At 51.4% G+C, this 22,564-nt stretch overlaps 1 protein-coding gene and 1 pseudogene across 1 annotated transcript; one reads left to right on the forward strand and one right to left on the reverse strand.

Moving 5' to 3' along the window:
* Positions 1 to 11,972: 11,972 nt before the first annotated feature.
* LOC118260767 (olfactory receptor 14C36-like) lies at positions 11,973 to 12,902 on the forward strand. The gene has a single exon (XM_035571226.1). The coding sequence runs from the start codon at positions 11,973 to 11,975 to the stop codon at positions 12,900 to 12,902; it is 930 nt and encodes a 309-aa protein (XP_035427119.1).
* Positions 12,903 to 20,998: 8,096 nt separating this feature from the next.
* Positions 20,999 to 21,673, reverse strand: LOC118260768 (olfactory receptor 14I1-like; annotated as a pseudogene).
* Positions 21,674 to 22,564: the final 891 nt, after the last annotated feature.

Below are 22,564 nucleotides of genomic sequence, written 5' to 3' on the forward strand. Positions count from 1 at the left end.
TTTCTGACATTGAACACGGTTGTCTGTTGATGAGAAGACAGAACAAAGTTAGAACAGACTTTTTAAAAGAAAACCTATTGCAAGTTTTGGAACACCTCCCAGCCCGAGGCTTTCTCTTTGCTGGAGAACCTTTCTGCAGCTCTCTTGCTTGAGCTGTGGCTGGTGCTGGCTGAGAGTGGCACTGGGGGCAGGGGCTGGTGTGGGCTCCAAAGGAGTCCTTCCTGCTGTGCAGCAGAGGGAAGCAGGAACATGGGGGAAACTCAATGTCAGCCCACTTGTCAGATCAATGAGCCATGCAGTCTTTCTGCAAACAACTCATCCGACCACAGTGTAGAGCAAGAGAGATTTTATTTGTTTTGTTTTCTTATAATTACCCCTGTAATGATTAGGACACTGATCATACTCATGTGTTACCCTGAGAAGTAACTGGAGACAGCTGAGAGCAGAGAAGCCCCAGTTCAAGTGCAGCTGGACAGAATCCTCACCTTGTCCCCGGAGGCCTAAGCAGGATCTCAGCTGCTCCCTCCTAGCCAGGGCTGCAGAGGCCTCACTCCAGCTGCCCACAGACAGCCATCCAGCAGCACAGACATGGCCTTAGCACAGAGGTGTCTTCTCCTTGGAGCGCCTGGATAACACAAGGATGCCATGAGAGAGCTGCATCCCGCTGGAGAGCAGCCTGAAGCCCAGGAGAACACCCCACGGACACCCCTGAATATCCACAAGCTGGGGTGTTCCAGTATCCCAGCTGCACAACATGCTGTATCTAGAGGATGCTTGACCACTCTGTTCCTGCTGATCTTGGCCAAACTCTTCTTTCCCCCTGCCCATGCTCACAGACCCCATCCCACGCAGCTCTGCTCAGCGCTGCCCTGCAGCACCCTGCCACCAACAGGGCCCTGCCAAGGGGCACCTCCATGACTGCAGGAGCTACGGGGCAGCTGACAGAGAGCCCGGCATGGCCAGCCAGGCCAGGATGTTCTGGGCTGACCAGGGGCACCTGGCTTAGGGCACTCCAGGGGGCTTCTGCCAGACTTCCTAACCTCGAAGTGCAATCCAGCAGGACTCTCAAAGCCCACACCATTGCCCACTGCCCTCCCAGAAACAAGACCCACGAGGAGACCCTTCCAGGACCTGCAGCCACATGGCCCTGCAGCCAGAGACTTACCTTGTCAAGGGCTGTGCAGATTTCTCCTGCAGTCACCTCTCAGCATGCTCCCACTCCCAACTGCCTCCAATCCCTCTCTCCTTCTCTCCCCTCCCCGTGCCACCTGCAGTCAGAGCCCCCAGCCCTGCTGTGCTGTGCAGAGGAGCTGCTCCTGGGCACAGCATGTCTCTCTGCACCAGGGCCCTCTTGCCAGGAGCTCTCTCTGTCCCAGGAGCCCAGCCCAGCTCGGCAGCAGAGGCCCAGCCCATTGGAATCACCCCTCTGGTGGCTTTGGTGATGAGCCCACAAACCTCAGGCACTGAGAGACAATTGAAGAAATCTCTTCAAGAAGTCCAAGTCAGATGCAAGTTTCCTGCAGTGTCCCCCCAAGGGCCAGCACTGACATAGCCTCCCTTGGAGCTTGTTAGAGCAGAACATTGGAGGCAGTGAGGGCAAGTAGAAAAAGGCAATGTGAAGGTGACACTGAGGTGTAGACAAACTGGATGTATGTCACCAAGCACATGGGCCAGGCCTTGACCTCCAGCCCGTGGGAAGGGAGATCCTTTCCCTTCACACACTGCTCAGGGCTCTTCCTGGGGCAGTAGGAGATAGGGATGTGCATGGCCAAGTCTAGGAGAATGGTACAACCCCTGCCTAGTTCATGGGTTGATGTGTAAATCATAAGTTGTCTCCTCATAGGCCTCAGTGTCAGAGACAACAGCCATAGCCATTGAGACAAAGACCTCGGTCTTGCTGGGGCTTTCAGCCTTGCCAATGTCCTTGCTCCTCTCCATGCCAAGCTGTCTTACTGCACCTTTTTCCCTGCTGAACTGTAGAACTCTGTCCGTGTGGTCACACTGGATCTGAGCTGAGTCTGATAACTCAGATTTTCTTGGTGGCCATGCTCCTCATAAGGCAGCTCTGTAGGAAGCTGGCCTGGTCCCTGGTGAGCAGGCACCACAGCTCGTATGGCATCCCTCTTGGTGCCCAGGCCCTCCTCGCCCTGGGCACTGCTCACTCAGCACGGTCCCAGCCTGCCCTGATGTGTGGGGTTTCTCTTACTCCAGTGCAGGATGAGGCTCTTCTCCTTGTAAATGTCAAGAGGTTCCGGTAGGCAAATTCCTGGAGTTTCTCAAGGTTCCCCTGGACAGGTGCTCCATTCTGTCAGCCATTCATGTCTGCAGGCACACGGTTCAACCTTTGTGTGATTGTGCTACCTCTGACAAGTTAGCAGCATCAGGAGTTGCAGGAAAGTTTGGATAATACAGGAGTAACCAGCTGAATGGAATTGCAGCACAGAGTCACAGAAGGGTAGGGGATGGAAGGCTGCCAGCTTCCACTATTTCTGTGCATCCTTCTCATGCCTACCGTAATTTTTTTTTTCTGGAGCTGTGTCCTAAATATTATGAGGCTCTGCAGGGATGAATTTAGACCAAAGCCCAACTGGAGCTCAATCCAGCTATTACTGTCAAAGAAAATAAAAAGTGTTTACATATATATATATGTACACTTTAAATACAGGAGGATTACGGAGACTCTTAATCCTTTATTGGTTGTGGGGGGAAACCTACGGACAAGAGATGAGGTAAAGGCTGAGGTACTTAATGCTTTCTTTGCCTCAGTCTTTAGGAGCAAGACCGCTTGTTCCCTTGGTATTCAGCCCCCAGAGCTATTAGATAGGGACATGGAGCGGGCAATGGGGGGACACTTTTCCCCTCTTCTTCACTCTCCCTTTGTCCTTCACTTCCCCCTTCTCCTCCAGGCTAATTACAACAGCTCTTCAAAGGTTTGAATATCCTTGGGATGGTCAAACCAGCATGTTCCTTTTGCTATCGCTCCTGAATGTTTCAGGTTTTTTTTTAAGGTCAAACAACTACTTAAGAATGCCATCCACAGATCTGTCTGGAGGCAGGAGATTTTGGAGTGCCAGGGAGTATGTGAGGATATGGGCAGGCACCTAGAGCAGTGGGCACCTCCGATGCTTTGGAACTTTACCACCCAGCAAGTGCAGAATCGTTAGAAAAATGATTGAAATGCTTGAAAAAGCCGTGTGATCACCCTGGCAACTCCAAAGAGACACAAATCACTGCAAAGTGCTGGGACTTAGCCTGTGCTTACGGAGCCACAATCAATGCCACTCCAACCCCTGTGACAGGCCCTGCAGCCACAGCAACACGTGCGATTGGCCCTGCAGGCATTCCAACACCTATTAGGAGCCTTGCAGCCACTCCAGCTACTGTGACAGTCACTGCCGCCACTCCAAACCCTGTGCAAGGGCCTTCAGCCACTCCAACTTCTCTGACAGGCCCTGCAGCCACTCCAATCCCTACAACGAGCGCAGCAGCCTCTCCAACTCCTGTGACAGGCTCTGCAGCCACAGGAACTCCTGAGACAGGCCCTATAGACACTCCAACTCCTGTAACAGGCCCTGCAAACACTCCCGTCCCTGCCATAGGATCTGCAGCCACTTCAACCACTGTGACAGGCCCTGCAGCCACTCCAACCCCTACAATGGGTCCCATGGCTGGACCAGAGAACCAACCCCCATGTTCAAGACAAAACAGTGGATTTGAAAGTCAAGTTGTTTTGAAAGGAAAGAAACTCCTACCCAGACAAGAGAGGAGGAAGAAGAAGACAAGGCAGGCTACTCCGAAGTTGTGCCATTGTGGGAACAGGAGGGCAAAGAGGAAGAGATCCTAACACCATCAGTAAGCACATGATCCCTCTCCCATGGTGAGCTACGAGATGTGTGAAAAGATTTCAGCCATCGTCCAGGTGAGCACATTGTCACCTGGCTGCTCCAGTGCTGGGAGAATGGGGCCAGTAGCCTGGACTTAGAGGGCAGGGAAGCCAAGCAGTGGGGATTGACAGAGCAATTGCAAAAGTAGCACACAGCTTCACCCTCTGGAGGTGACTCCTGTCAGGCGTGAAGCAAAGGTATCCCTTTAAGGAAGATCTTGTATGTCAACCAGGCAAGTGGACCACCACAGAGAGGGGTATCTGGTACCTGAGGGAATGTACTGAGTCTGGTTGGGATGGAGTTACCTTTCCCTGCAGCAGCTCATATAGTGTTGTGCTCGGCACTTTTTTCTAGAACAGCCCTGATATCATACCACTGTTTGGTCTATTGCTGAGCAATACTGGCACATCAAGTCTCCCTCCAAATCCCTCAGAGCCAGTAGGCTGGAGGTGGGCAAGAAGTGGGGAGGGGACATCACCAGGGCAGCTGACCTAAAACAACCAAAGGGATATTCCATACCATATGAGGTCACGCTCAGCAATAAAAGGTGGGAAAGGGGACAGAGAGAGGGGTCCCTCATTATGAAGACATCTGTCCTCCCAAACAACCACTACGTGTACGCAGGCTCTGCTTCCCAGAACATTACTGAACATCACTCGATGATGGGAAGTAGAGAGTAATTACTATTATTTTTTCTTCATCTCTCTGTGCTTCTGCAATGTCTTTGCTTCTTTGTTTGTTTGTTTGTTTTTTCTTCTCTTCCTTTTCCTTTTTAATTAAATGATCATTATGTCACAGAATCACAGAATCACAGAATGGCTGAGGTTGGAAGGGACCTCCAGAGATCATCTAGACCATGCCCCCTGCTCAAGCAGGGTCACCTCGAGCATGTTACACAGGATTGCCTCCAGGTGGGTTTTGAATCTCTCCAAAGAAGGAGACTCCACAACCTCTCTGGGCAGCCAGTTTCAGTGCTCTGTCACCTGGACTGTGAAGAAGTTCTTCCTCATATGACAATGAAACCTCCTGTGGTTCAATTTCTACCCATTACCCCTTCTCCTATCACTGGCCACCACTGAGAAGAGTTTGGCCCCATCCTCTTTACATTGTCCCCTCAAGTATTTGTAGAGGTTGGTAAGATCCCCTCTCAATCTCCTCTTCTCCAGGCTAAACAGGCCCAGCGTGCTCAGTCTTTCCTCAGAGGACAGATTCTCCAATCCCTTAAACATCTTTGTGGCTCCATGCTGGACCCTCTCCAGACATTCTACGCCCCTCCTGTACTGGGGAGCCCAGAACTGCACACAGTATTCCAGGTGTGGTCTCACCAGATCTGAGTAGGGGGGGAGGATCACCTCTCTTGACCTGCTGTCCACATTCCTCTTGATGCAGGCAAGGATGCCATTGGCCTTCTTGGCCACAAGGGCACATTGCTGACTCATGGGCAGCCTGCTGTCCACAAGGACTCCCAGGTCTCTGTCTGCAGAGCTGCTCTTCAGCAGGTCAGCCCCCAGCCAGTATTGGTTCTTGGGGTTATTCCCACCTAGGTGCAGGACCCTGCACTTGCCCTTGTTGAACCTCATGAGGTTCCTCTCCGCTGAACTCTCCAGCTTGTCCAGGTCCCTCTGAATGGCCACACAGGCCTCTGGTGTGTCAGCCACTCCAACAAACTTTGTATTGTCCGTAAACTTGCTGAGGGAGCACTCTTTCCCTTCATCCAGGTCATTGATGAATAAGCTGAATAGCCCTGGACCCAGTACTGACCCCTGGGGGACACCACTAGCCTCTGGCCTCCAATTAGACTCAGCACCATTGAGCACAACCCTCTGAGTTCTGCCATTCAGCCCGTTCTCGACCCATTCCACTGTCCACTCATGGATCCCACACTTCCGGAGCTTGCCCAGGAGGATGTTATGGGAGACAGTGTCGAAAGCCTTGCTGAAGTCAAGGTAGATAACATCCATTGCTCTCCCTTCATCCAGCCAGCCAGTCATGTCATCGTAGAAGGCTATCAGGTTGGATAAAACACAACTTTCCCTTGATGAATCCATGTTGACTGCTTCTGATCACCTTCTTTTCCTCCATGTGCTTAGAGATGGCCTCAAGTTTGAGCTGCTCCATCATCTTTCCAGAGATGGAGGTGAGGCTGACTGGCCTGTAGTTGCCTGGGTCTTCCTTCTTGCCTTCCTTGAAGACTGGAGTAGTGTTGGCTTTCTTCCAGTCCTCAGGTACCTCTCCTGTTCTCCAAGACCTTTCGAAGATGATAGAGAGTGGCTTAGCAATAATGCCTGCCAGTTCCCTCAGCACCCTCAGGCACATCCCATTGGGGCCCATAGATTTGTGAGTGTCTATCTTGCCTAAATAACCTCTATTCCAATCCTCTTCAACCAGGGGAAAGTCTTCCTCTCTCCAGGCTTTCTCTCTTGTTTCTGGGCTCAGTAGTGTGTGGGGACAAGCCTTAGCAGTGAAGACCAAAGCAACGAAGGCATTCAGTAACTCCGCCTGCTCTGTATCTGCCATCACCAAGGTACCCACCTCATTTAGCAGTGCACTCACATTTTCCTCAGTCTTCCTTTTGATGCTGATGTATTTGAAGAAGCCCTTCTTGTTATCCTTGATGTCTCTTGCTAAATTTAATTCTAACCAGGCCTTGGCCTCCCTCATTGTATCCCTGCATTTTCTGACAACATTCCTATATTCTACCCAAGTGGTCTGTTCCTTCTTCCACATCATGTACACTTTCTTCTTCTGTTTAAGTTTTCCCAAGAGCTCCTTGCCCATCCACGCAGGTCTCCTGCCCCACTTGCTTGACTTCTTTTGTGAAAGGGTGAACCAATCCTGAGCTTGAAGGAAGTGGTGCTTGAATATTAGCCAGGTCTCCTGGACCCATATTTGAGGAATATGGGTCTGGCAAAAAGCAGAGTCAGGACCCTGAACTTCAGGAGAGCAAAATTCCAGCTGCTCAAGGAAATACTGGCTGGGATCCCCTGGGAAACTGTCCTTAAGGGCACAGGAACTGAACGGAGCTGGCAGCTCTTTAAGGACACCCTTCTGAGAGCGCAGGAGCTCTTCATCCCCCAGCAGAAGAAATCGAGAAGAGGAGGCAGGCGACCGGCATGGCTGAGCAAGGATCTGCAGCTTAAACTGAGGGAAAAGAGGGAAATGTACAGGAAGTGGAAGCAGGGTTGTGTAGCCTGGGAGGAATACAGGGGTGTCATCCGGATGTGTAGAGGCGGAATCAGGAAAGCCAAGGCACAGATGGAGCTGAACTTGGCAAGGTATATGAAAAATAACAGGAAGGGGTTTCTACAGATACAAAGGCAGGAGGAGACAGGACAAGTAGAGTGTTCCCCCTCTGATAAACAAGACAGGAGAACTGGCTTCCTCAGACATAGAAAAAGCTGAGGTACTCAATAATAAGTGCTTTGCTTCAGTCTTCACTGGTGGTCAAGTTTCCTATGTCTGTCAGGACCCTGAACCTCGAGGAGAGGGTGAGAGGAGCGGATTCCATCCCACTGTGATAGTGGAACAAGTCTGGGACTGCCTAAGGTAATTGGATAAGTCCGTGGGGCCAGATGGTATACATCCCAGGGTGCTGCTGAGAAAGATGGCTGATGTGGTTGCTGAGTGTGTGAAATAAAGAGGTTATCCGAGACAGCCAGCATGGCTTCACCTAGCCAATCTGGTGGCCTTCTATGATGGAGTGACGGCATTGGTGGACAAAAGAAGGGTGATGGATATCATCTACCTGGACTTGAGAAAAGCCTTTGATATGGTCCCTCACTACATTTTTCTCTCTAAGTTGGAGAGGTATGGATTTGAAGGATGGACTGTTAGGTGGATAAAGAATTGTTTGGCTGGTTGCGGCCAAAGGGTTGTGGTCAAGGGTTCTATGTCTGGGTGGAGGCCGGTCACAAGTGGTGTCCCTCAGGGGTCGGTCTTGGGTCCGGTGCTCTTCAACATCTTTATCAATGACATAGATGATGGAATCGAGTGCACCCTCAGCAAGTTTGCAGATGACACCAAGCTGAGCGGTGCAGTCGATACAACAGAGAGAAGGGACACCATCCAGAGGGACCTGGACGGGCTGGAGAAGAGGGCCCGTGAGAACCTAATGAGGTTCAACAAGGCCAAGTGCAAGGTGTTGCACTTGGGCTGGGGCAATCCCAGGTATTTATATAGACTGGGTGAAGAAGAACTTGAGAGCAGCCCTGCGGAGAAGGACTTGGGGGTCCTGATGGACAAGAAGCCGGACATGAACATTAAGAAAGGGGTGGCCAGCAGGGAGAGGGAGGTGATTGTCCCCCTCTCCTCTGCTCTTGCGAGACCCCACCTGGAATACTTTGTGCAGGCCTGGGGCCCCCAGCACAAGAACAATGTGGAGCTCTTGGAACGGGTCCAGAGGAGGGCCACTAAGATGATCAGAGGGCTGGAGCACCTCTCCTATGCAGAAAAGTTGAGGGAACTGGGCTTGTTTAGCTTGGAGAAGGCTGCACCGAGACCTCATTGTGGCCTTCCAGTACTTGAAGGGAGCGTAGAAACAGGAGGGGGAACGCATGTTTACATGTGTTGATAGTGATAGGAAAAGGGGGAATGGATTTAAACTAAGACAGGGGAGATTTAGGTTAGAAATTAGGAGAAAGTTTTTCACTCAGAGGGTGGTGAGGCACTGGAACAGGTTGCCCAGAGAGGTTGTGGATGCCCCATCCCTGGAGGCATTCAAGGCCAGGCTGGATGCGGCCCTGGGCAGCCTGCTCTAGTGGTTGGCAACCCTGCCCAGAGCAGGGGGGTTGAAACTAGATGATCTTTAAGGTCCTTTTCAACCCAGGCCATTCTACAATTCTCTCATTCTATGACCATCCCAAGGATATTCAAAGCTTTGAAGAGTTATTGTAATTACCCTGGAGGAGAAGGGGGAAGTGAAGGAGAAAGGGAGAGGGAAGAAGTGGGGAAAAGCATCCCCCACTGTACATACCAGTTCCACGCACCACCACCCCATGCCACACATAAATTTACTACCTGAGGAGAAAAGGCAGAGTGTAAAAGAGTGTAATTCTAAATAGTTTCTAAGAAATGAAAAGATGGTTCCCGAGGTATGGAGCGGGCAATAATTTTATCCTGTCATAGGTCAGTGTTATCCAATACAGCAAAAGAGTATCTTAAACCAGACCCTAGAATTGATAAACAGCATGACATGGAAGACAGACAGTTAGTAATGTGCTATACAACACAATTCTGAAAACAAGCACAACAGACCCCAGATGAAACAAAATGAACACTGCGATCAGCAGCTGTTAAACTGATCTAATCCTTATAACAATTTACTTTTAAAATGCTCTGGTCATATCTGTCATCTCAAACTGTCCTGCAACTCCTGATGCTGCTATCTTGTGAGAGACAGCACAATCAGGGTGAGCCATCTGCCTAAAGACAGCTGACAGAATGGAGCGTCTGTGCAGGGATACCTTGAGAAACTCCAGGATTTCTCCTGCAGAAACCTCTTGACATTTAAAAGGAGAAGAGCCTAGTCCTGCACCAGAGGAAGAGTAACCCCACACATCAGGACAGGCTGGAACCGTGCTGAGTGAGCAGTGCTCAGGAGGAGGAGGGCCTGGGCACCATGAGGGATGCCATACGAGCAGTGGTGCCTGCTCACCAGGAACCAGGCCAGCTTCCTACAGAGCTGCCTTATGAGGAGCATGGCCATCAAGAAAATCTGACTGAGATTCAGATCCAGTGAGACAGCACACAGAAATGGGTCTGCATCCTGCAGGGAAAGAGGTGCAGGTCTGGTATTCACTAGGAAAGCCTGGTGTGGACAGGATAGAGGGCTGGGGCAAGGCTGAAACTCCAAACAGGACCCAGCTCTTTATGTACATGGCTATGGCTGTTGTCTTTGCCACTGAGGCCTATGAGGAGACAGCTTATTGCTAAAGCACCAAGTCCTCATTGCCTCCTTATCCCCACCCATGAACCAGACAGGGGTTGTACCATTCTCCTGCACTTGGCAATGCACAGCCCCGTCTCCTACAGTCCCAGGAAGAGTCCTGAGCAGTGTGTGAAGGGAAAGGATCTCCCTTCCCAGGGGCCAGGGGTCAAGGCCTGGCCCATGTGCTAGACGAAACACATCCAGTTTGTCTACACATCAGTGTCACCTTCACATTGCCTTTGTCTACTTGTCTTCATTGCTTCCAATGTTCTACTCTAACGAGCTCCAAGGGAGGCTATGTCAGTGCTGGCCCTCAGGGGGACACTCCAGAAAACTTGCATCTGACTTGGACTTCTTGAGAGATGTCTTCAATTGTCTCTCAGTGCCTGAGGTTTGTGGGCTCATCACCAAAGCCACCAGAGGGGTGATTACACTGCCTTGGGCTGGGCCTCTGCTGCTGAGCTGGGCTGGGCTCCTGGGACAGAGAGAGCTCCTGGCAAGAGGGCCCTGGTGCAGAGAGACAGCTCTGCCCAGGAGCAGCTCCTCTGCACAGCGCAGCAGGGCTGGGGGCTCTGACTGCAGGTGGCACGGGGAGAGGAGAGAAGGAGAGAGGGATTGGAGGCAGTGAGGAGCGCAACAACAGAGGGCAGCATGTGGCAGGAGAGATCTGCAGACTCTTGACACCATGAGTCTCTGGCAGCAGGGTAATGCAGGTGCAGTTGCCAAAGGGGTCTTCTACAGCTGGCACATCCGATTGGTGATACCTGAAATGCAAGACTTTTTCTGTAGCCTGTGCTTGAAGAATCCTGCAGTGGATGGGAGGCAGGTTTCATGGTAATTTGTTGTCAGGATTGTACAGGAGACTGAGACTCCTAGAGCATTGCAGTGAGGGACCAATATGTCATCAATGAACTTCATAAAGTCCCTTCCCACACCTCAGCCCACAGACTGCACCAACATCATCATTGTGGTCCTCTCAGGTTTTATCCTAGCTGATCTGTAGGAGCTGCAAACCCTCCGATGTCCAGTGCCCTGTCTTTGGGAGGTGTCTGCTGCCTTGAGGTGAGCACAGATTGTTTGCAATGACCATGAGCTGCCTCCTCTGCAGGCAGAGCTGCAGCACAGGAGGGTCTGCTGAGTGTCCGTCTGTCCCTCCCTGGCCTTGCCTCCCCTGGCAGCAGCATGCTGGCATTCCTCCTGGCTTCTCCACTTGGCTGTGCTGCTACTGTTCTTGTTTCCAGGCTTGTTGGGGATGGGAATTTCACATGCACATGGAGTGAGGCCCTCGGTGTGCTTGGAGGAAGGGGCGTACGGGGACAGGGTGAGGGGTCTGAAGATGTGCACTTTGAGCCTGGATTCCTTTGCTCCCAGCGGTGTCCAGGTTTTGTATGCACTGGAACAAACACCACAGGGAAGTGGTCACAGCACTGAGGCTGCCACAATTCAAGAAATATTTGGGCAACCCCTCAGGCATATGGACCATATTTTGGGTGTTCATGTACAGATTCAGGGGTGGGTTTTGAGGATCCTTGTGGAACCCTTCCAAGTCAGGATATTCTACTGAGTCTATGACTCTATGAACCTCTGAGTGCAATTGTCCGGCATCTCAGGTGGATGGCAGCACAGGGCAGCTGTGACCAGCTGTGATGGACAGACTGTCTGTCCTCTCTAAAGAACACTCTGCATTAAAGGGATGGTCCCTTTACCTCTGAGGATCCACAGGTTTTCTCTTGGAGTGCAGCAGAAATGTCCAGGATTTCTGCCTTAGAAAAAGTCCTCAGGATTGTGGTGGGCAGCTAGACAAAAAAGTACAAAAATAAATCCCCACAGCTTTGCTCTGCAAATGGGTGAATTGTGAGCAACAATATGGAAAAGCTCTTTATTAGCAGGTGACTTGAATCTGAAATGAGCCAATGTTCCTCTTAACCTCTTGCTCTTGGGCAGGACTGCCACATGTATTGCTCACAGCAGAAGCCCCTGTTCACAGGGACATCCTCAGGCAGTAAGAACTCCTGAAAGGGACCTGCCAACTGTAATCCTGAAAGAGGACCGTCATTACATTGGATTAATTGAGAAACAGAAAAAGCTTTTCTCATATAAGTCTTCTGATTTATTACTGCTTTTTTTCCCTCGGGACAGAAACCCATGCCAAGAACCAGCAGATGCCCAACAGCAGCTCTGTGAGTGAGTTACTTCTGCTGGCATTCGCAGACACGCGCGAGCTGCAGCTCCTGCACTTCGGGCTCTTCCTGGGCATCTACCTGGCTGCCCTCCTGGGCAACGGCCTCATCCTCACCGCCGTAGCCTGCGACCACCGCCTCCACACCCCCATGTACTTCTTCCTCCTCAACCTCGCCCTCCTCGACATGGGCTGCATCTCCACCACTCTGCCCAAAGCCATGGCCAATACCCTCTGGGACACCAGGGCCATCTCCTATCAAGGATGTGCTGCCCAACTCTTTTTCATTGCTTTCTTGTTTGAAGCTGAGTTTTCCCTTCTCACCATCATGTCCTACGACCGCTACGTTGCCATCTGCAAGCCCCTGCACTACGGGAGCCTCCTGGGAACCAGAGCTTGTGCCAAGATGGCAGCAGCTGCCTGGGGCAGTGGCTTTCTCAATGCTGTCCTGCACACAGCCAATACATTTTCCCTGCCCCTCTGCCAAGGCAATGCCGTGGACCAGTTCTTCTGTGAAATCCCCCAGATCCTCAAGCTCTCCTGCTCAGATGCCTACCTCAAGGAAGTTGGGGCACTTGTGTTTAATATATCTTTAGTCTTTGGTTGTTTTGTTTTCATTGTGTTGTCCTATGTGCAGATCTTCAGAGCGGTGCTGAGGATGCCCTCTGAGCAGGGCAAGCACAAAGCCTTTTCCATGTGCCTCCCTCACCTGGCCGTTGTCTCCCTGTTTGTCAGCACTGCCATGTTTGCCTACCTGAAGCCCCCCTCCATCTCCTCCCCATCTTTGGACCTGATGTTGGCAGTTCTGTACTCGGTGGTGCCTCCAGCAGTGAACCCCCTCATCTACAGCATGAGGAACCAGGAGCTGAAAGCCACACTGAAGAAACTGATTCTAGTTGTAATATTTACTTAGTAATTAACTATCTATCTCTCTTTTCGAGTTTAACTCAAGTTAATCTCAGGCAAGTTGTGACCTTTAGGTATAGCATTTCTCCTGGTTTCAGCTTGGATAGAGTTAATTTTCCTCCTAGTAGCTGGTAGGGTGCTATGTTTTGGATTAGGATGAGCATCATAGAATCATAGAATATCCCGAGTTGGAAGGGACTCATAAGGATCATCAAGTCTAACTCCTGGCACTGCACAGGTCTACCCAAAAGTTTAGACCATGTGACTAAGCGCACAGTCCAATCGCCTCTTAAATTCAGACAGGCTTGGTGCAGTGACTACTTCACTGGGGAGCCTGTTACAGTGTGCGACCACCCTCTCGGTGAAGAACCTCTTCCTGATGTCCAGCCTAAACGTCCCCTGCCTCAGCTTGACACCGTTCTCACGGGTCCTGTCACTGGTGATAACAGAGAATAGGTCACCTGCCTCTCCACTCCCCGTTGTGAGGAAGTTGTAGACTGCGATGAGGTCCCCCCTCAGCCTCCTCTTCTCCAGGCTGAACAGGCCAAGTGACCTCGGCCACTCATACGTCTTCCCCTCTAGGCCCTTCACCATCTTCGTCGCCCTCCTCCAGACACTCTCCAACAGTTTCATGTCCTTTTTGTACTGTGGTGCCCAGAACTGCACACAGTACTCGAGGTGAGGCCGCACCAGCGCAGAGTAGAGGGGGACAATCACTTCCCTCGACCGACTAGCAATGCTGTGCTTGATGCACCCCAGGATACGGTTGGCCCTCCTGGCTGCCAGGGCACACTGCTGGCTCATATTCAACTTGCTGTCAACCACAACCCCCAGATCCCTCTCTGCAGGGCTGCTCTCCAGCGTCTCATCGCCCAGTCTGTACGTATAGCCAGGGTGAAGTCATAAGGGTGAAGCCAGAAGAGTGCTGATAACACACTGATGTTTTAATTGTTGCAGAGTAGTGCTTACACTAAGCCAAGGACTTTTCAGCTTCTCGCTCTGTCCTGCCAGCGGGCAGGCTAAGGATGCAGCAGGAGCTGGGAGGGGAGAGACCCAGGACAGCTGACCCAAACTGGCCAAAGGGGTATTCCATACCATCTGACGTCATGCTGAACAATATATAGGGGTGGCTAGCCGGGGAGGGGGGCTGGCTGCTCGGGGATAGGCTGGGCATCAGTCAGCGGGTGATGAACAATTGCATTGTGCATCAGTTGTTTCGTACATGTTATTATTATTATTATTATTATTATTATATAATAATAATTTTCCTCTCTTAATGAACTGTCTTTATCTCAACTCACAGGCTTCACTTTCCCGTTTCTCTCCCCCATCCCAGAGAGGGAGGGGGAAGGGTGAGCGAATGGCTGTGTGGTGTTTAGCTGCTGACCGGGTTAGACCACAACATACTAACACTATTATTTTTAATTTCATATCAATCAGTATAAAAGACTTCTTGTACAGTCATCCTTTTGGAAAGGTCAACCTCACAGGAGGCATACAAGATGAGGAGCTTGCTTCGTGTTTTTGTTTTGAAAATTGCTGCATGTTTTCCTGTTGTTTGTTTGGAAATAGAAAAAACCCTTCTGCACCTGTGTGCAGCCAGGTCTCTAAGGAAAGCAGGAGGGAGCTGGTGTAAGGGAACTGTAACATCCAGCTGCAGACTTGAGTGAAGTCTGGAGTAAGGAAATAAGAAGCAAGCACCAAGTGGCCAGTGAGAAAAAAATCAGGGCTGGGGTGGTGAGGAGCAAGGTTGTCTATGCAGTGTCAGACCTCAAGAGTCTGCTTTTCCTACCTGTGCATGTCCCCTGAGTCAATATCAATTAGAGAATAGTACTTCAAACAGAAATTCAACTAAATGCATCCTTTAAGATGAGAAAAGATTTTTATTAGGTGCTTTTTGAAATCTTCCTCCTTAACTATACCATGAAAGCTCTCCAATTAGCTGTACAAGTCTTGAAGACTTGAACAAAACTATAGAGGAGATGTTAGGAGTTTCTGCATTTTAATGAGTTCCATGGTGTATTTTGGTGCTGAGGCTATGACACTCAGCTACTGAGAGGAGAATGATGCAATTGCTTGAGAAAGTAAAGTCAGAAGGAAAAGTTGAAGTGACTTGGAGTATTAATGGGCCCCACTGAGGGCTGTTACTAAGACAGCTTCCCGAGGGACTTGTTAGAGAAGATAATTAGAGGTCATGATTATAGACAGGCAAAGGCACTGTGCTGACTAAGGTGTTGGTTTGCTTTGATGAAGCAGAAGGGCCAAGGACTGACAGCAGCTACTGGAGGGGTACCTCACGTCTGGCTCAGGGCTTTTCCTGGGGATCTGTGGGGTGTGGTGGGCAGTGTGATGGCATGAGAAGAACAGTGGTATGACACCTCCCAGCCTCTGCACAGGGTTGCAAGGAAGAAATGAGGCCCCATTCTAATGACTACATCTCATCTCCTCATAAGCTCTAGACAAAGGGACAAAAACCTCAGGGCTGTTGGGGCCTTCCATTCTTGCCAGCACCCTCTGCCTTCTCCTCTGGGACCCAGTCTGCAGACACCCATCTCTGTTCACCACCTTCCTCTCATCCCAGCATTTCCATCATTTCACGAGTGTCTTGTCAACCCTCACCAGCTGTTCCTTGAAACACAGAGCCAGGGTCTTATCACTTCTCACTCTTTGGGTGATCTCTGGCACCACAGCACTGACCTTTGAGGGACATTTCTTCCTCCTTGCAGCCAGTGCCAACCTTCCAAGGTACACTTTGTGGCAGTTTTTTCTCTCCTGCTCTTTCCCAATACCAAAGAAAGCTCCATCAGGGTGGAAACCACTCCTAAAGTAGGCATCCCAACCCACCAGCCCTCTTGCAGTCTGTCAGCCAACCAGACAGAAGTCACCTCACCTGCATCTTCCAAGACATGGGCATGCTGCTGGCCTTGCACTTCTTGGTGAGACACACCCAAGCCTTGTGTTTCTTGCTGCCCAGTCATGTACTCAAGTAGAAGGGACAGGACAACCCATATTTGAGCCTTCTTTCTGTCTGGGTCCTCTTGGGTATGTAGGCAGAGGGGATCCCACAGTCAGCATGCCAACCAGGTGCCTTCTGCTGTCCTACCAGGGCCACTGGCAGATGTCGGCCAAAAAGTACAGATCCCAGGGAGAAGTGAAGGGTGACCTGTCAGCTACTTCAGACAGAAGTGACCTCACAGTCCCTTTCCGTGACACATTCCTGCTGCTGCCCTATCAATTGCAGAGACAGAAGTGACTTCACAGTCACTGCCACAGTCACATTCCTCCTGCTGGCACAGGAGATCCTGAGGCAGAGCTGGGCTCATCAGAGCATTCCCACCCATCTCCTCCATGTGGCCTACAATCTGATCAGATCCATGGCCCCTCACATTCACCTTTGAATGCCATGTGACTGCATAGCAATCTCAAATTTCTGCCCTGCCCCAAAGGGCCAGTGCATAAAGTTAAGGCTTAGTAGAGGGGTTGAAGATGAGGAGGTTAATGCACAGGAACAGGGGCATAGGATGTTAATTATTCATCTATGGGATTGGGTCTCACCTTTCTGGGTTAGAGATTAAGCAAATGTTTAATGGGAGGATTTGTTGTTCTGCTTGGTGATTAGGGTATGTACAATCTCTTTGGTTTAGGGTTTTGTTTAGGGTATTTCTGCCAAGAACTCTAGGGTTAAATATAGCATTTTAATGCTAGTGTTAAGGGCAAGGATCAGGGTGAGCAAGAGAGTAAAGGTAAGGGAGAGGGACTTTGGGCTGAGTTTTGCTTCAAGGGATAGTTTGAGGTCAGCATTACAGTAGTGGATTCCTGTAAGGGTCTGGAGTAGCATTTAGGTTTAGGGATAAAGATTACACACTAAAATAGGGGAAGGGCTTCCCATGACTGTTTTAAGACTTTTACAGCAGGATCTACACTGTCTGAACCCTCTTACCTTTTTGAAAATCTTTAATTTCTGCAGGCCAAGGTCCTCTTCCCTACCCTAAATCTCACTTCTCTCCTGGCCAGTCTTCTCCTGACTTCCCCATATCAGTCATCTTCTTAGGGGCAGCTCTCTGACGGCTTTCATGATCGCAGAGTATCTGTCTCACCTCTGTTGGCTACTCTGTTCCTGAGAAAGGAGCAGTTCCTAAGCCAGCACGGATCACCCTGCACGATGTGCCCAGCAGCTCTGCACCACCACAAACTTGTGTGTCCTGTCTACAAGTGTTGGTTCCAGAATGGCTCCTATGTTTCCAGAGTAACTTTTCCCAGGCCCTCATGCATGCTTCAGTTTCCCCCAGGCATCTTGGAGGCAGCGTCTCCCTCTGTGTAGAAAACTGAAAGCAGCCCTGAAGGATGAATTAGGGAAAAGCTGAAACCTCTGACATGACAACCCCTATCCAAGACCTCTTCCCCTATGGGGCCTACCCAATACTTAGGAAGAATGGGTCTCACAAACTGTGTGAAAAGCAGGTGCCTTCTTCAGCCCTGTCATGGACCCTGGCAGATGTGAGCCTAAAGGCACTGATCCCAGCCAGGAGTCAAGGGATGATCTGTCAGCTACTTCAGAAAGAGCTCAACTCACAATCCACTTTAGAGACATTGACTTAGGACCAGATTAGGAATTTCTGAGGCAACACTTACCTCATAATACCATACCTGCAAAATACTCCCTTTTTGGGCCAGAATCTGCCCAGGTAGATAGCAGCTGGTTGTGACTCTTCAAGCCCATAGCACTGCTGCTGGACTCCCAGACTCTCTGATGCATGGGAGCCAGTTCCGTGCCAGTCCTGAGAGGTGCTAGGGAAGGAGGGACCTTGCAGGCAATGTCCAAGCCCCATGCCTGCTGGCGGTCTCAGCTCCTTGTGCTAAGTGAAGATCATGCTCACGTCCAGAAGCCATGTGCTGAAGCTGGCCTAGAAGACACTCAGGGGAAGCGCCCTCCCAGCCCCAGCCCCAGCTGGCAGTGCTGCTCTGCAGAGCGAGGGGCCTGTGCTGCCCGGGGCACAGGGGCACTCTGCAAGGCCGTGCTGGGCAGGCTGGGAGGCAGACCCAGCTCATGGGGTCACTACCATTGCCCCAGGGCTGCAAAGAATCAGTCAGCAGACTCCTTTGCTGGGGCTGCTGTGTGCCCTGGGGTTGCAGAGTTCTCCTCTGCCTGCTCACACCAGATTGAGCACTTGAGCTCTGGTCAGTCCACCTCGGACAGGCTCATGCTCTGCTGGCTCCATTCACTGCTGTCTCCTGGGATCATGCTGCCCCTGGAGATGTCCGCGCATGCTCTGCACACACCACTCTTGCCTGCAGGTCCCACGTGTCTCTCCAACCCTCCCCTCTTCCCCTGCAGTAGTGGTACCTCACTACAGCAGGTTGGTGCATCTCCAGGCTCAGGGGTGTTTCCTCAGGGCCTGCCCCATGTGGGGAGTGGCGGGGAAGAAGAGAGCAAGGTCAGCTCCTGGGGCTCCAGCTATCCCACACCACGGGCAGGCCCCTTCTCCCAGGCTAAGGCACACTTGCAAGGTGGACACTTCTCCATCAGTCCAGCTTTGTGTAGGGCCCTTCAGCCCTGCCCCAGTCCCAAGATTTGCCTTCTCCTCCACCCACAGACATACATTGCTTTCCAGTTGGGAACTCAGGCGGGACTTTAAAGATCTGCTAAAGCCCTGAGTTTCCTTGTTTCTCACAGCCTTCACACAAGTCTTTCTCCTGGCCCTCCCCACTGGCCAGCACTGCCTCTCAGCTGACACTCAGAGAACCCTCAGAAGGGCCTTTGGGCTTCCTCAATTGTCCTGGTGCTTATTAGCACCTTCCTGGCTCCTTCCAGAGCTCAGAGGGAGCCTTCTTGTCCAGCATGGGGCCTTTTACTGACTCTGGCTGGGATGGAGTTACTCTGTACAGAGCAGCCCCTTGTGGTGCTCTGTTTTTGATATGTGACCAGAGCAGTGTTGGTCACCCATAGCTGTGGTCACTGTTTCTGAGCAGTGCTTGCACAGCATCAAGGCCTTCTGTGGTTCGCAATTCGTGAGTTTACTTACTTTTGCTATTCTGTCCCCAGTTCTTCTAGAAGAAAAGAAAGCAGGTTGCTAACAGGTGTTTATTTGCTGGATGCGTTGGGTAAGGAGGTGTCCATGGTGCAAGGAAATGGAGGTCCTTGAAGCTGCAGGAGCCCTGGTCTCTTGCCTGGGAGATCCCCAGCACAGAGTGCCTGTGCCCTGCAGGGCCAGCCCTGCTCCCCAGGCCAGCACAAGAGGCCTGGCCAAGCCACAGAGCAGCCTTCTCCGAGCAGATGTCTGCACAAAGAGCTTTCTTTTTCTCTTTTACCCATCAGTGCATGCCCAGAAATGCTGCCTTGCTCTTCCCCAGGACTTTCCCTGCTCCCAGAGAGCCTTGCCCAGGGCAGTGTGTCTGTGCTGGCCTGGCCATCTGTTGTTTCTTCCTTGCCCATGTTCCCCACAGGGCTCCGAGCTGGCGGTGCTTCTCTGCAGAGCCAGGGGACTGTGGTGCCCTGGGACCCCTGGGGTCTCCCCCCCTGCCCGTGCTGCTCAGGGTGGGCAGCAGACCCAACTCCATGGGGATCTCTGCTGCTGATCCCCTTTCCATCTGCCCTGGTGGCTCAGCAGCATAGGGCAGCGCTTGGCAGGGCCATGGAGTATCTCTAAGGACACAAATGGCAGACAAGTGCTGCACCAGACCTGTCCCACGAGGCTCCAAAGAGCCTCAATTACTTTGCAGTCTTATGGGCCTTTGCCTGCGGGCTCTTCACCACCTCTCCAGGCATACGAAAGTCCTCCTTAGCCCAAGAACTCCTCAAATTCACCTTTTCCTTTACAAGGCATTTGTTTGGATAGTCACTCATTTTATGAGGCTCTAATCACTGAGCACATTGTCCCTGCAGATCCCCTGACATCTCCTGACAGCTCCAGATTCCTCTCCAGGCTGGCATCGGCCATCTGACCCACTGCAGGGGGCACAGTCCCATGCAGATGAGTTTAAGATCAGTTGTCATCTCCTTAGGCAAGTGCCGCCATAACAGGAGCTCTAAGTCCTACCCTTGGTCCCTCACAGACCACCCTGGGACTTTCAGCCTGTGTCCTTCACTCCATAAAGTACCCCAAAAAATCAGAAGAGCAGGGAGCAACCCCTTGGCTGTATTCCTGATAGCACATTTGGAAGAAGTGTCCAGGCTTCTGGGTTTGCCCTTAGCAGCCCCTTTTGTTTCTGTGGTGCTAGCAGGGAGGCCAGCTGTGACCCAGGGTTGCACCAGCTCGGAGCCTGCTGCTGCCTGCAGGGACAGGGATGCCACTGTAGAGACAACAGTACATCAGATCTAAGGTTTTACCCAAATACAAGAGCACAAGAGAACAAAATGAAAGCCAAAAGAGAGCAGGAGTGAAAAGGCCACGTCCTGCTGCTGGCCATGGCTATGGCTCCAGGGAAGCAGCAGCCCCGACCTGAAGGCAGCAGAGAGGCAGAGCCCAGCGGGCAGTGAGGGGCAGCCCCGAGGGCCACCGGGGCTGCTCCTCCATGTGGCAGCTGGGCTCTTGGCCCTGAGCCCTTCTTGTGTGCTGGGGCTGCTCCCCCAGCTGCAGAGGAGACGAGAAGAGATGGCAGCTGCGACTAATGAATTTCTGCTGTATTAGTTATTGTCTTTATCTGCACAAAAGAGACTGGTTCTATAGGTACATGAATTAATTAGATCAGAATAAATAAATAATTAACAGGCAGGAGTTTAAGAATAACATTCAGTAAAAACATCAAAGATATAGGATATAATAAGAAAGAAAAATAATTACAACAAATTCTCCTTAAAGTTTTTTCAGATGACTTGGGAGACCTGTTATGATATGGGGCCCACTATTAATGCTGAAAAGTAGGTACCAAATAGTTTCCTCAAGGCAGCCTTGATGTCCTTGTTCCTAATGCTGTAGATGAGAGGGTTCACTGCTGGAGGCACCACCGAGTACAGAAATGACACCACCAGGTCCAGGGATGGCAAAAACATGGAGAGGGGCTTCAGGTAGGCAAACATGGCAGTGCTGACAAACAGGGAGACAACGGCCAGGTGAGGGAGGCACGTGGAAAAGGCTTTGTGCTGGCCCTGCTCAGAGGGCATCCTCAGCACCGCTCTGAAAATCTGCACATAAGAAACCAGAATAAAAACAAAACAACCAAATAATAAAGAAATACTAAACACAAGTGCCCCAACTTCCCTGAGGTAGGCATCTGAGCAGGAGAGCTTGAGGATCTGGGGAACTTCACAGAAGAACTGGTCCACAGCATTGCCTTGGCAGAGGGGCAGGGAAAATGTATTGGTCGTGTGCAGGACAGCATTGAGAAAGCCACTGCCCCAGGCAGCTGCTGCCATCTGGGCACAAGCTCTGCTTCCCAGGAAGGCTCCCGTAGTGCAGGGGCTTGCAGATGGCAATGTAGCGGTCGTAGGCCATGATGGTGAGAAGGCAATACTCTGCTCCAAACAAGAAAGCTAAAAAGAGGACTTGTGCAGCACATCCTTGATAGGAGATGGTCCTGGTGTTCCCAGAGGGTATTGGCCATGGCTTTGGGCAGAGTGGTGGAGATGCAGCCCAGGTCAAGGAGGGCGAGGTTGAGGAGGAAGAAGTACATGGGGGTGTGGAGGCGGTGGTCGCAGGCTACGGCGGTGAGGATGAGGCCGTTGCCCAGGAGGGCAGCCAGGTAGATGCCCAGGAAGAGCCCAAAGTGCAGGAGCTGCAGCTCCCGCGTGTCTGCGAATGCCAGCAGGAGGAACTCACTCACAGAGCTGATGTTGGGCATTTGCTGCTTCTGGGCATGGGGTCCTGCCCAAGGATGAAAAAGGCAGAAAGACAGTACAGAATTATGTGATAACTAATTCAATTTTGGCCTCTCAAGCAGATATTGGTCAGGTCCCTTTCATTGGTTATGACAGACGCTTCCTGAGAGTGTCTCTGGAAGCAGGGAACTGTAGTAGTTGTGGTCAATGCAGTAGTCAGTCCTCACCTATAACAATAAGGAAACGGGAACGTGGTAATCCCTGATTAATTTCACTCCTGATATCAGGTGATTATCCACATTGCTGTTCCAAATTCACCCAACTGCATAGCAGGGCTGTGAGAATTTCTTTTTTGTATATTTTCATTCCTGCTCTACTCCAAGTGAAACCTTGTGGATCCTCAGAGACAAAGCAACTGTCCCTTTAACACAGAGTTTCCTTCAGAAGGGACAGCCAGTCTCTTCTGCTGGCATGTCTATGAGTTGCAGGATAATTGTACTCACTTGTTCACCTGAGAAGAACCAGGACACTGCTGAATCCAGGCTCAAAGTGCACATCTTCAGACCCCACAACCTTTCCCTGTACTCCCCTTCCCCCAAGCACACCAAGGCCTCACTCCATGTGCATGTGAAACCCCCACCCCCAGCCAGCCTGGAAACAAGAACAGCAGCAGCATGGCCAGGTGGAGAAGCCAGGAGGAATGCCAGCGTGCTGCTGCCAGGGGAGGCAAGGCCAGGGAGGGACAGACGGACACTCAGCAGACCCTCCTGTGCTGCAGCTCTACCTGCAGAGGAGGCAGCTCCTGCTGGGGACGGCAGGGGCTTGAGGGCATAGGCTGTGCTGGTGGGAGAGGAGAGCAGGGGGTGTCCCAGGGAAGGCACCTGCCCTGCAGGGGATGGCAGGGAGGTGCCTGA

The sequence above is a fragment of the Cygnus atratus genome, unplaced genomic scaffold (assembly GCF_013377495.2).
Source record: "Cygnus atratus isolate AKBS03 ecotype Queensland, Australia unplaced genomic scaffold, CAtr_DNAZoo_HiC_assembly HiC_scaffold_37, whole genome shotgun sequence".
NCBI lineage: Eukaryota > Metazoa > Chordata > Aves > Anseriformes > Anatidae > Cygnus > Cygnus atratus.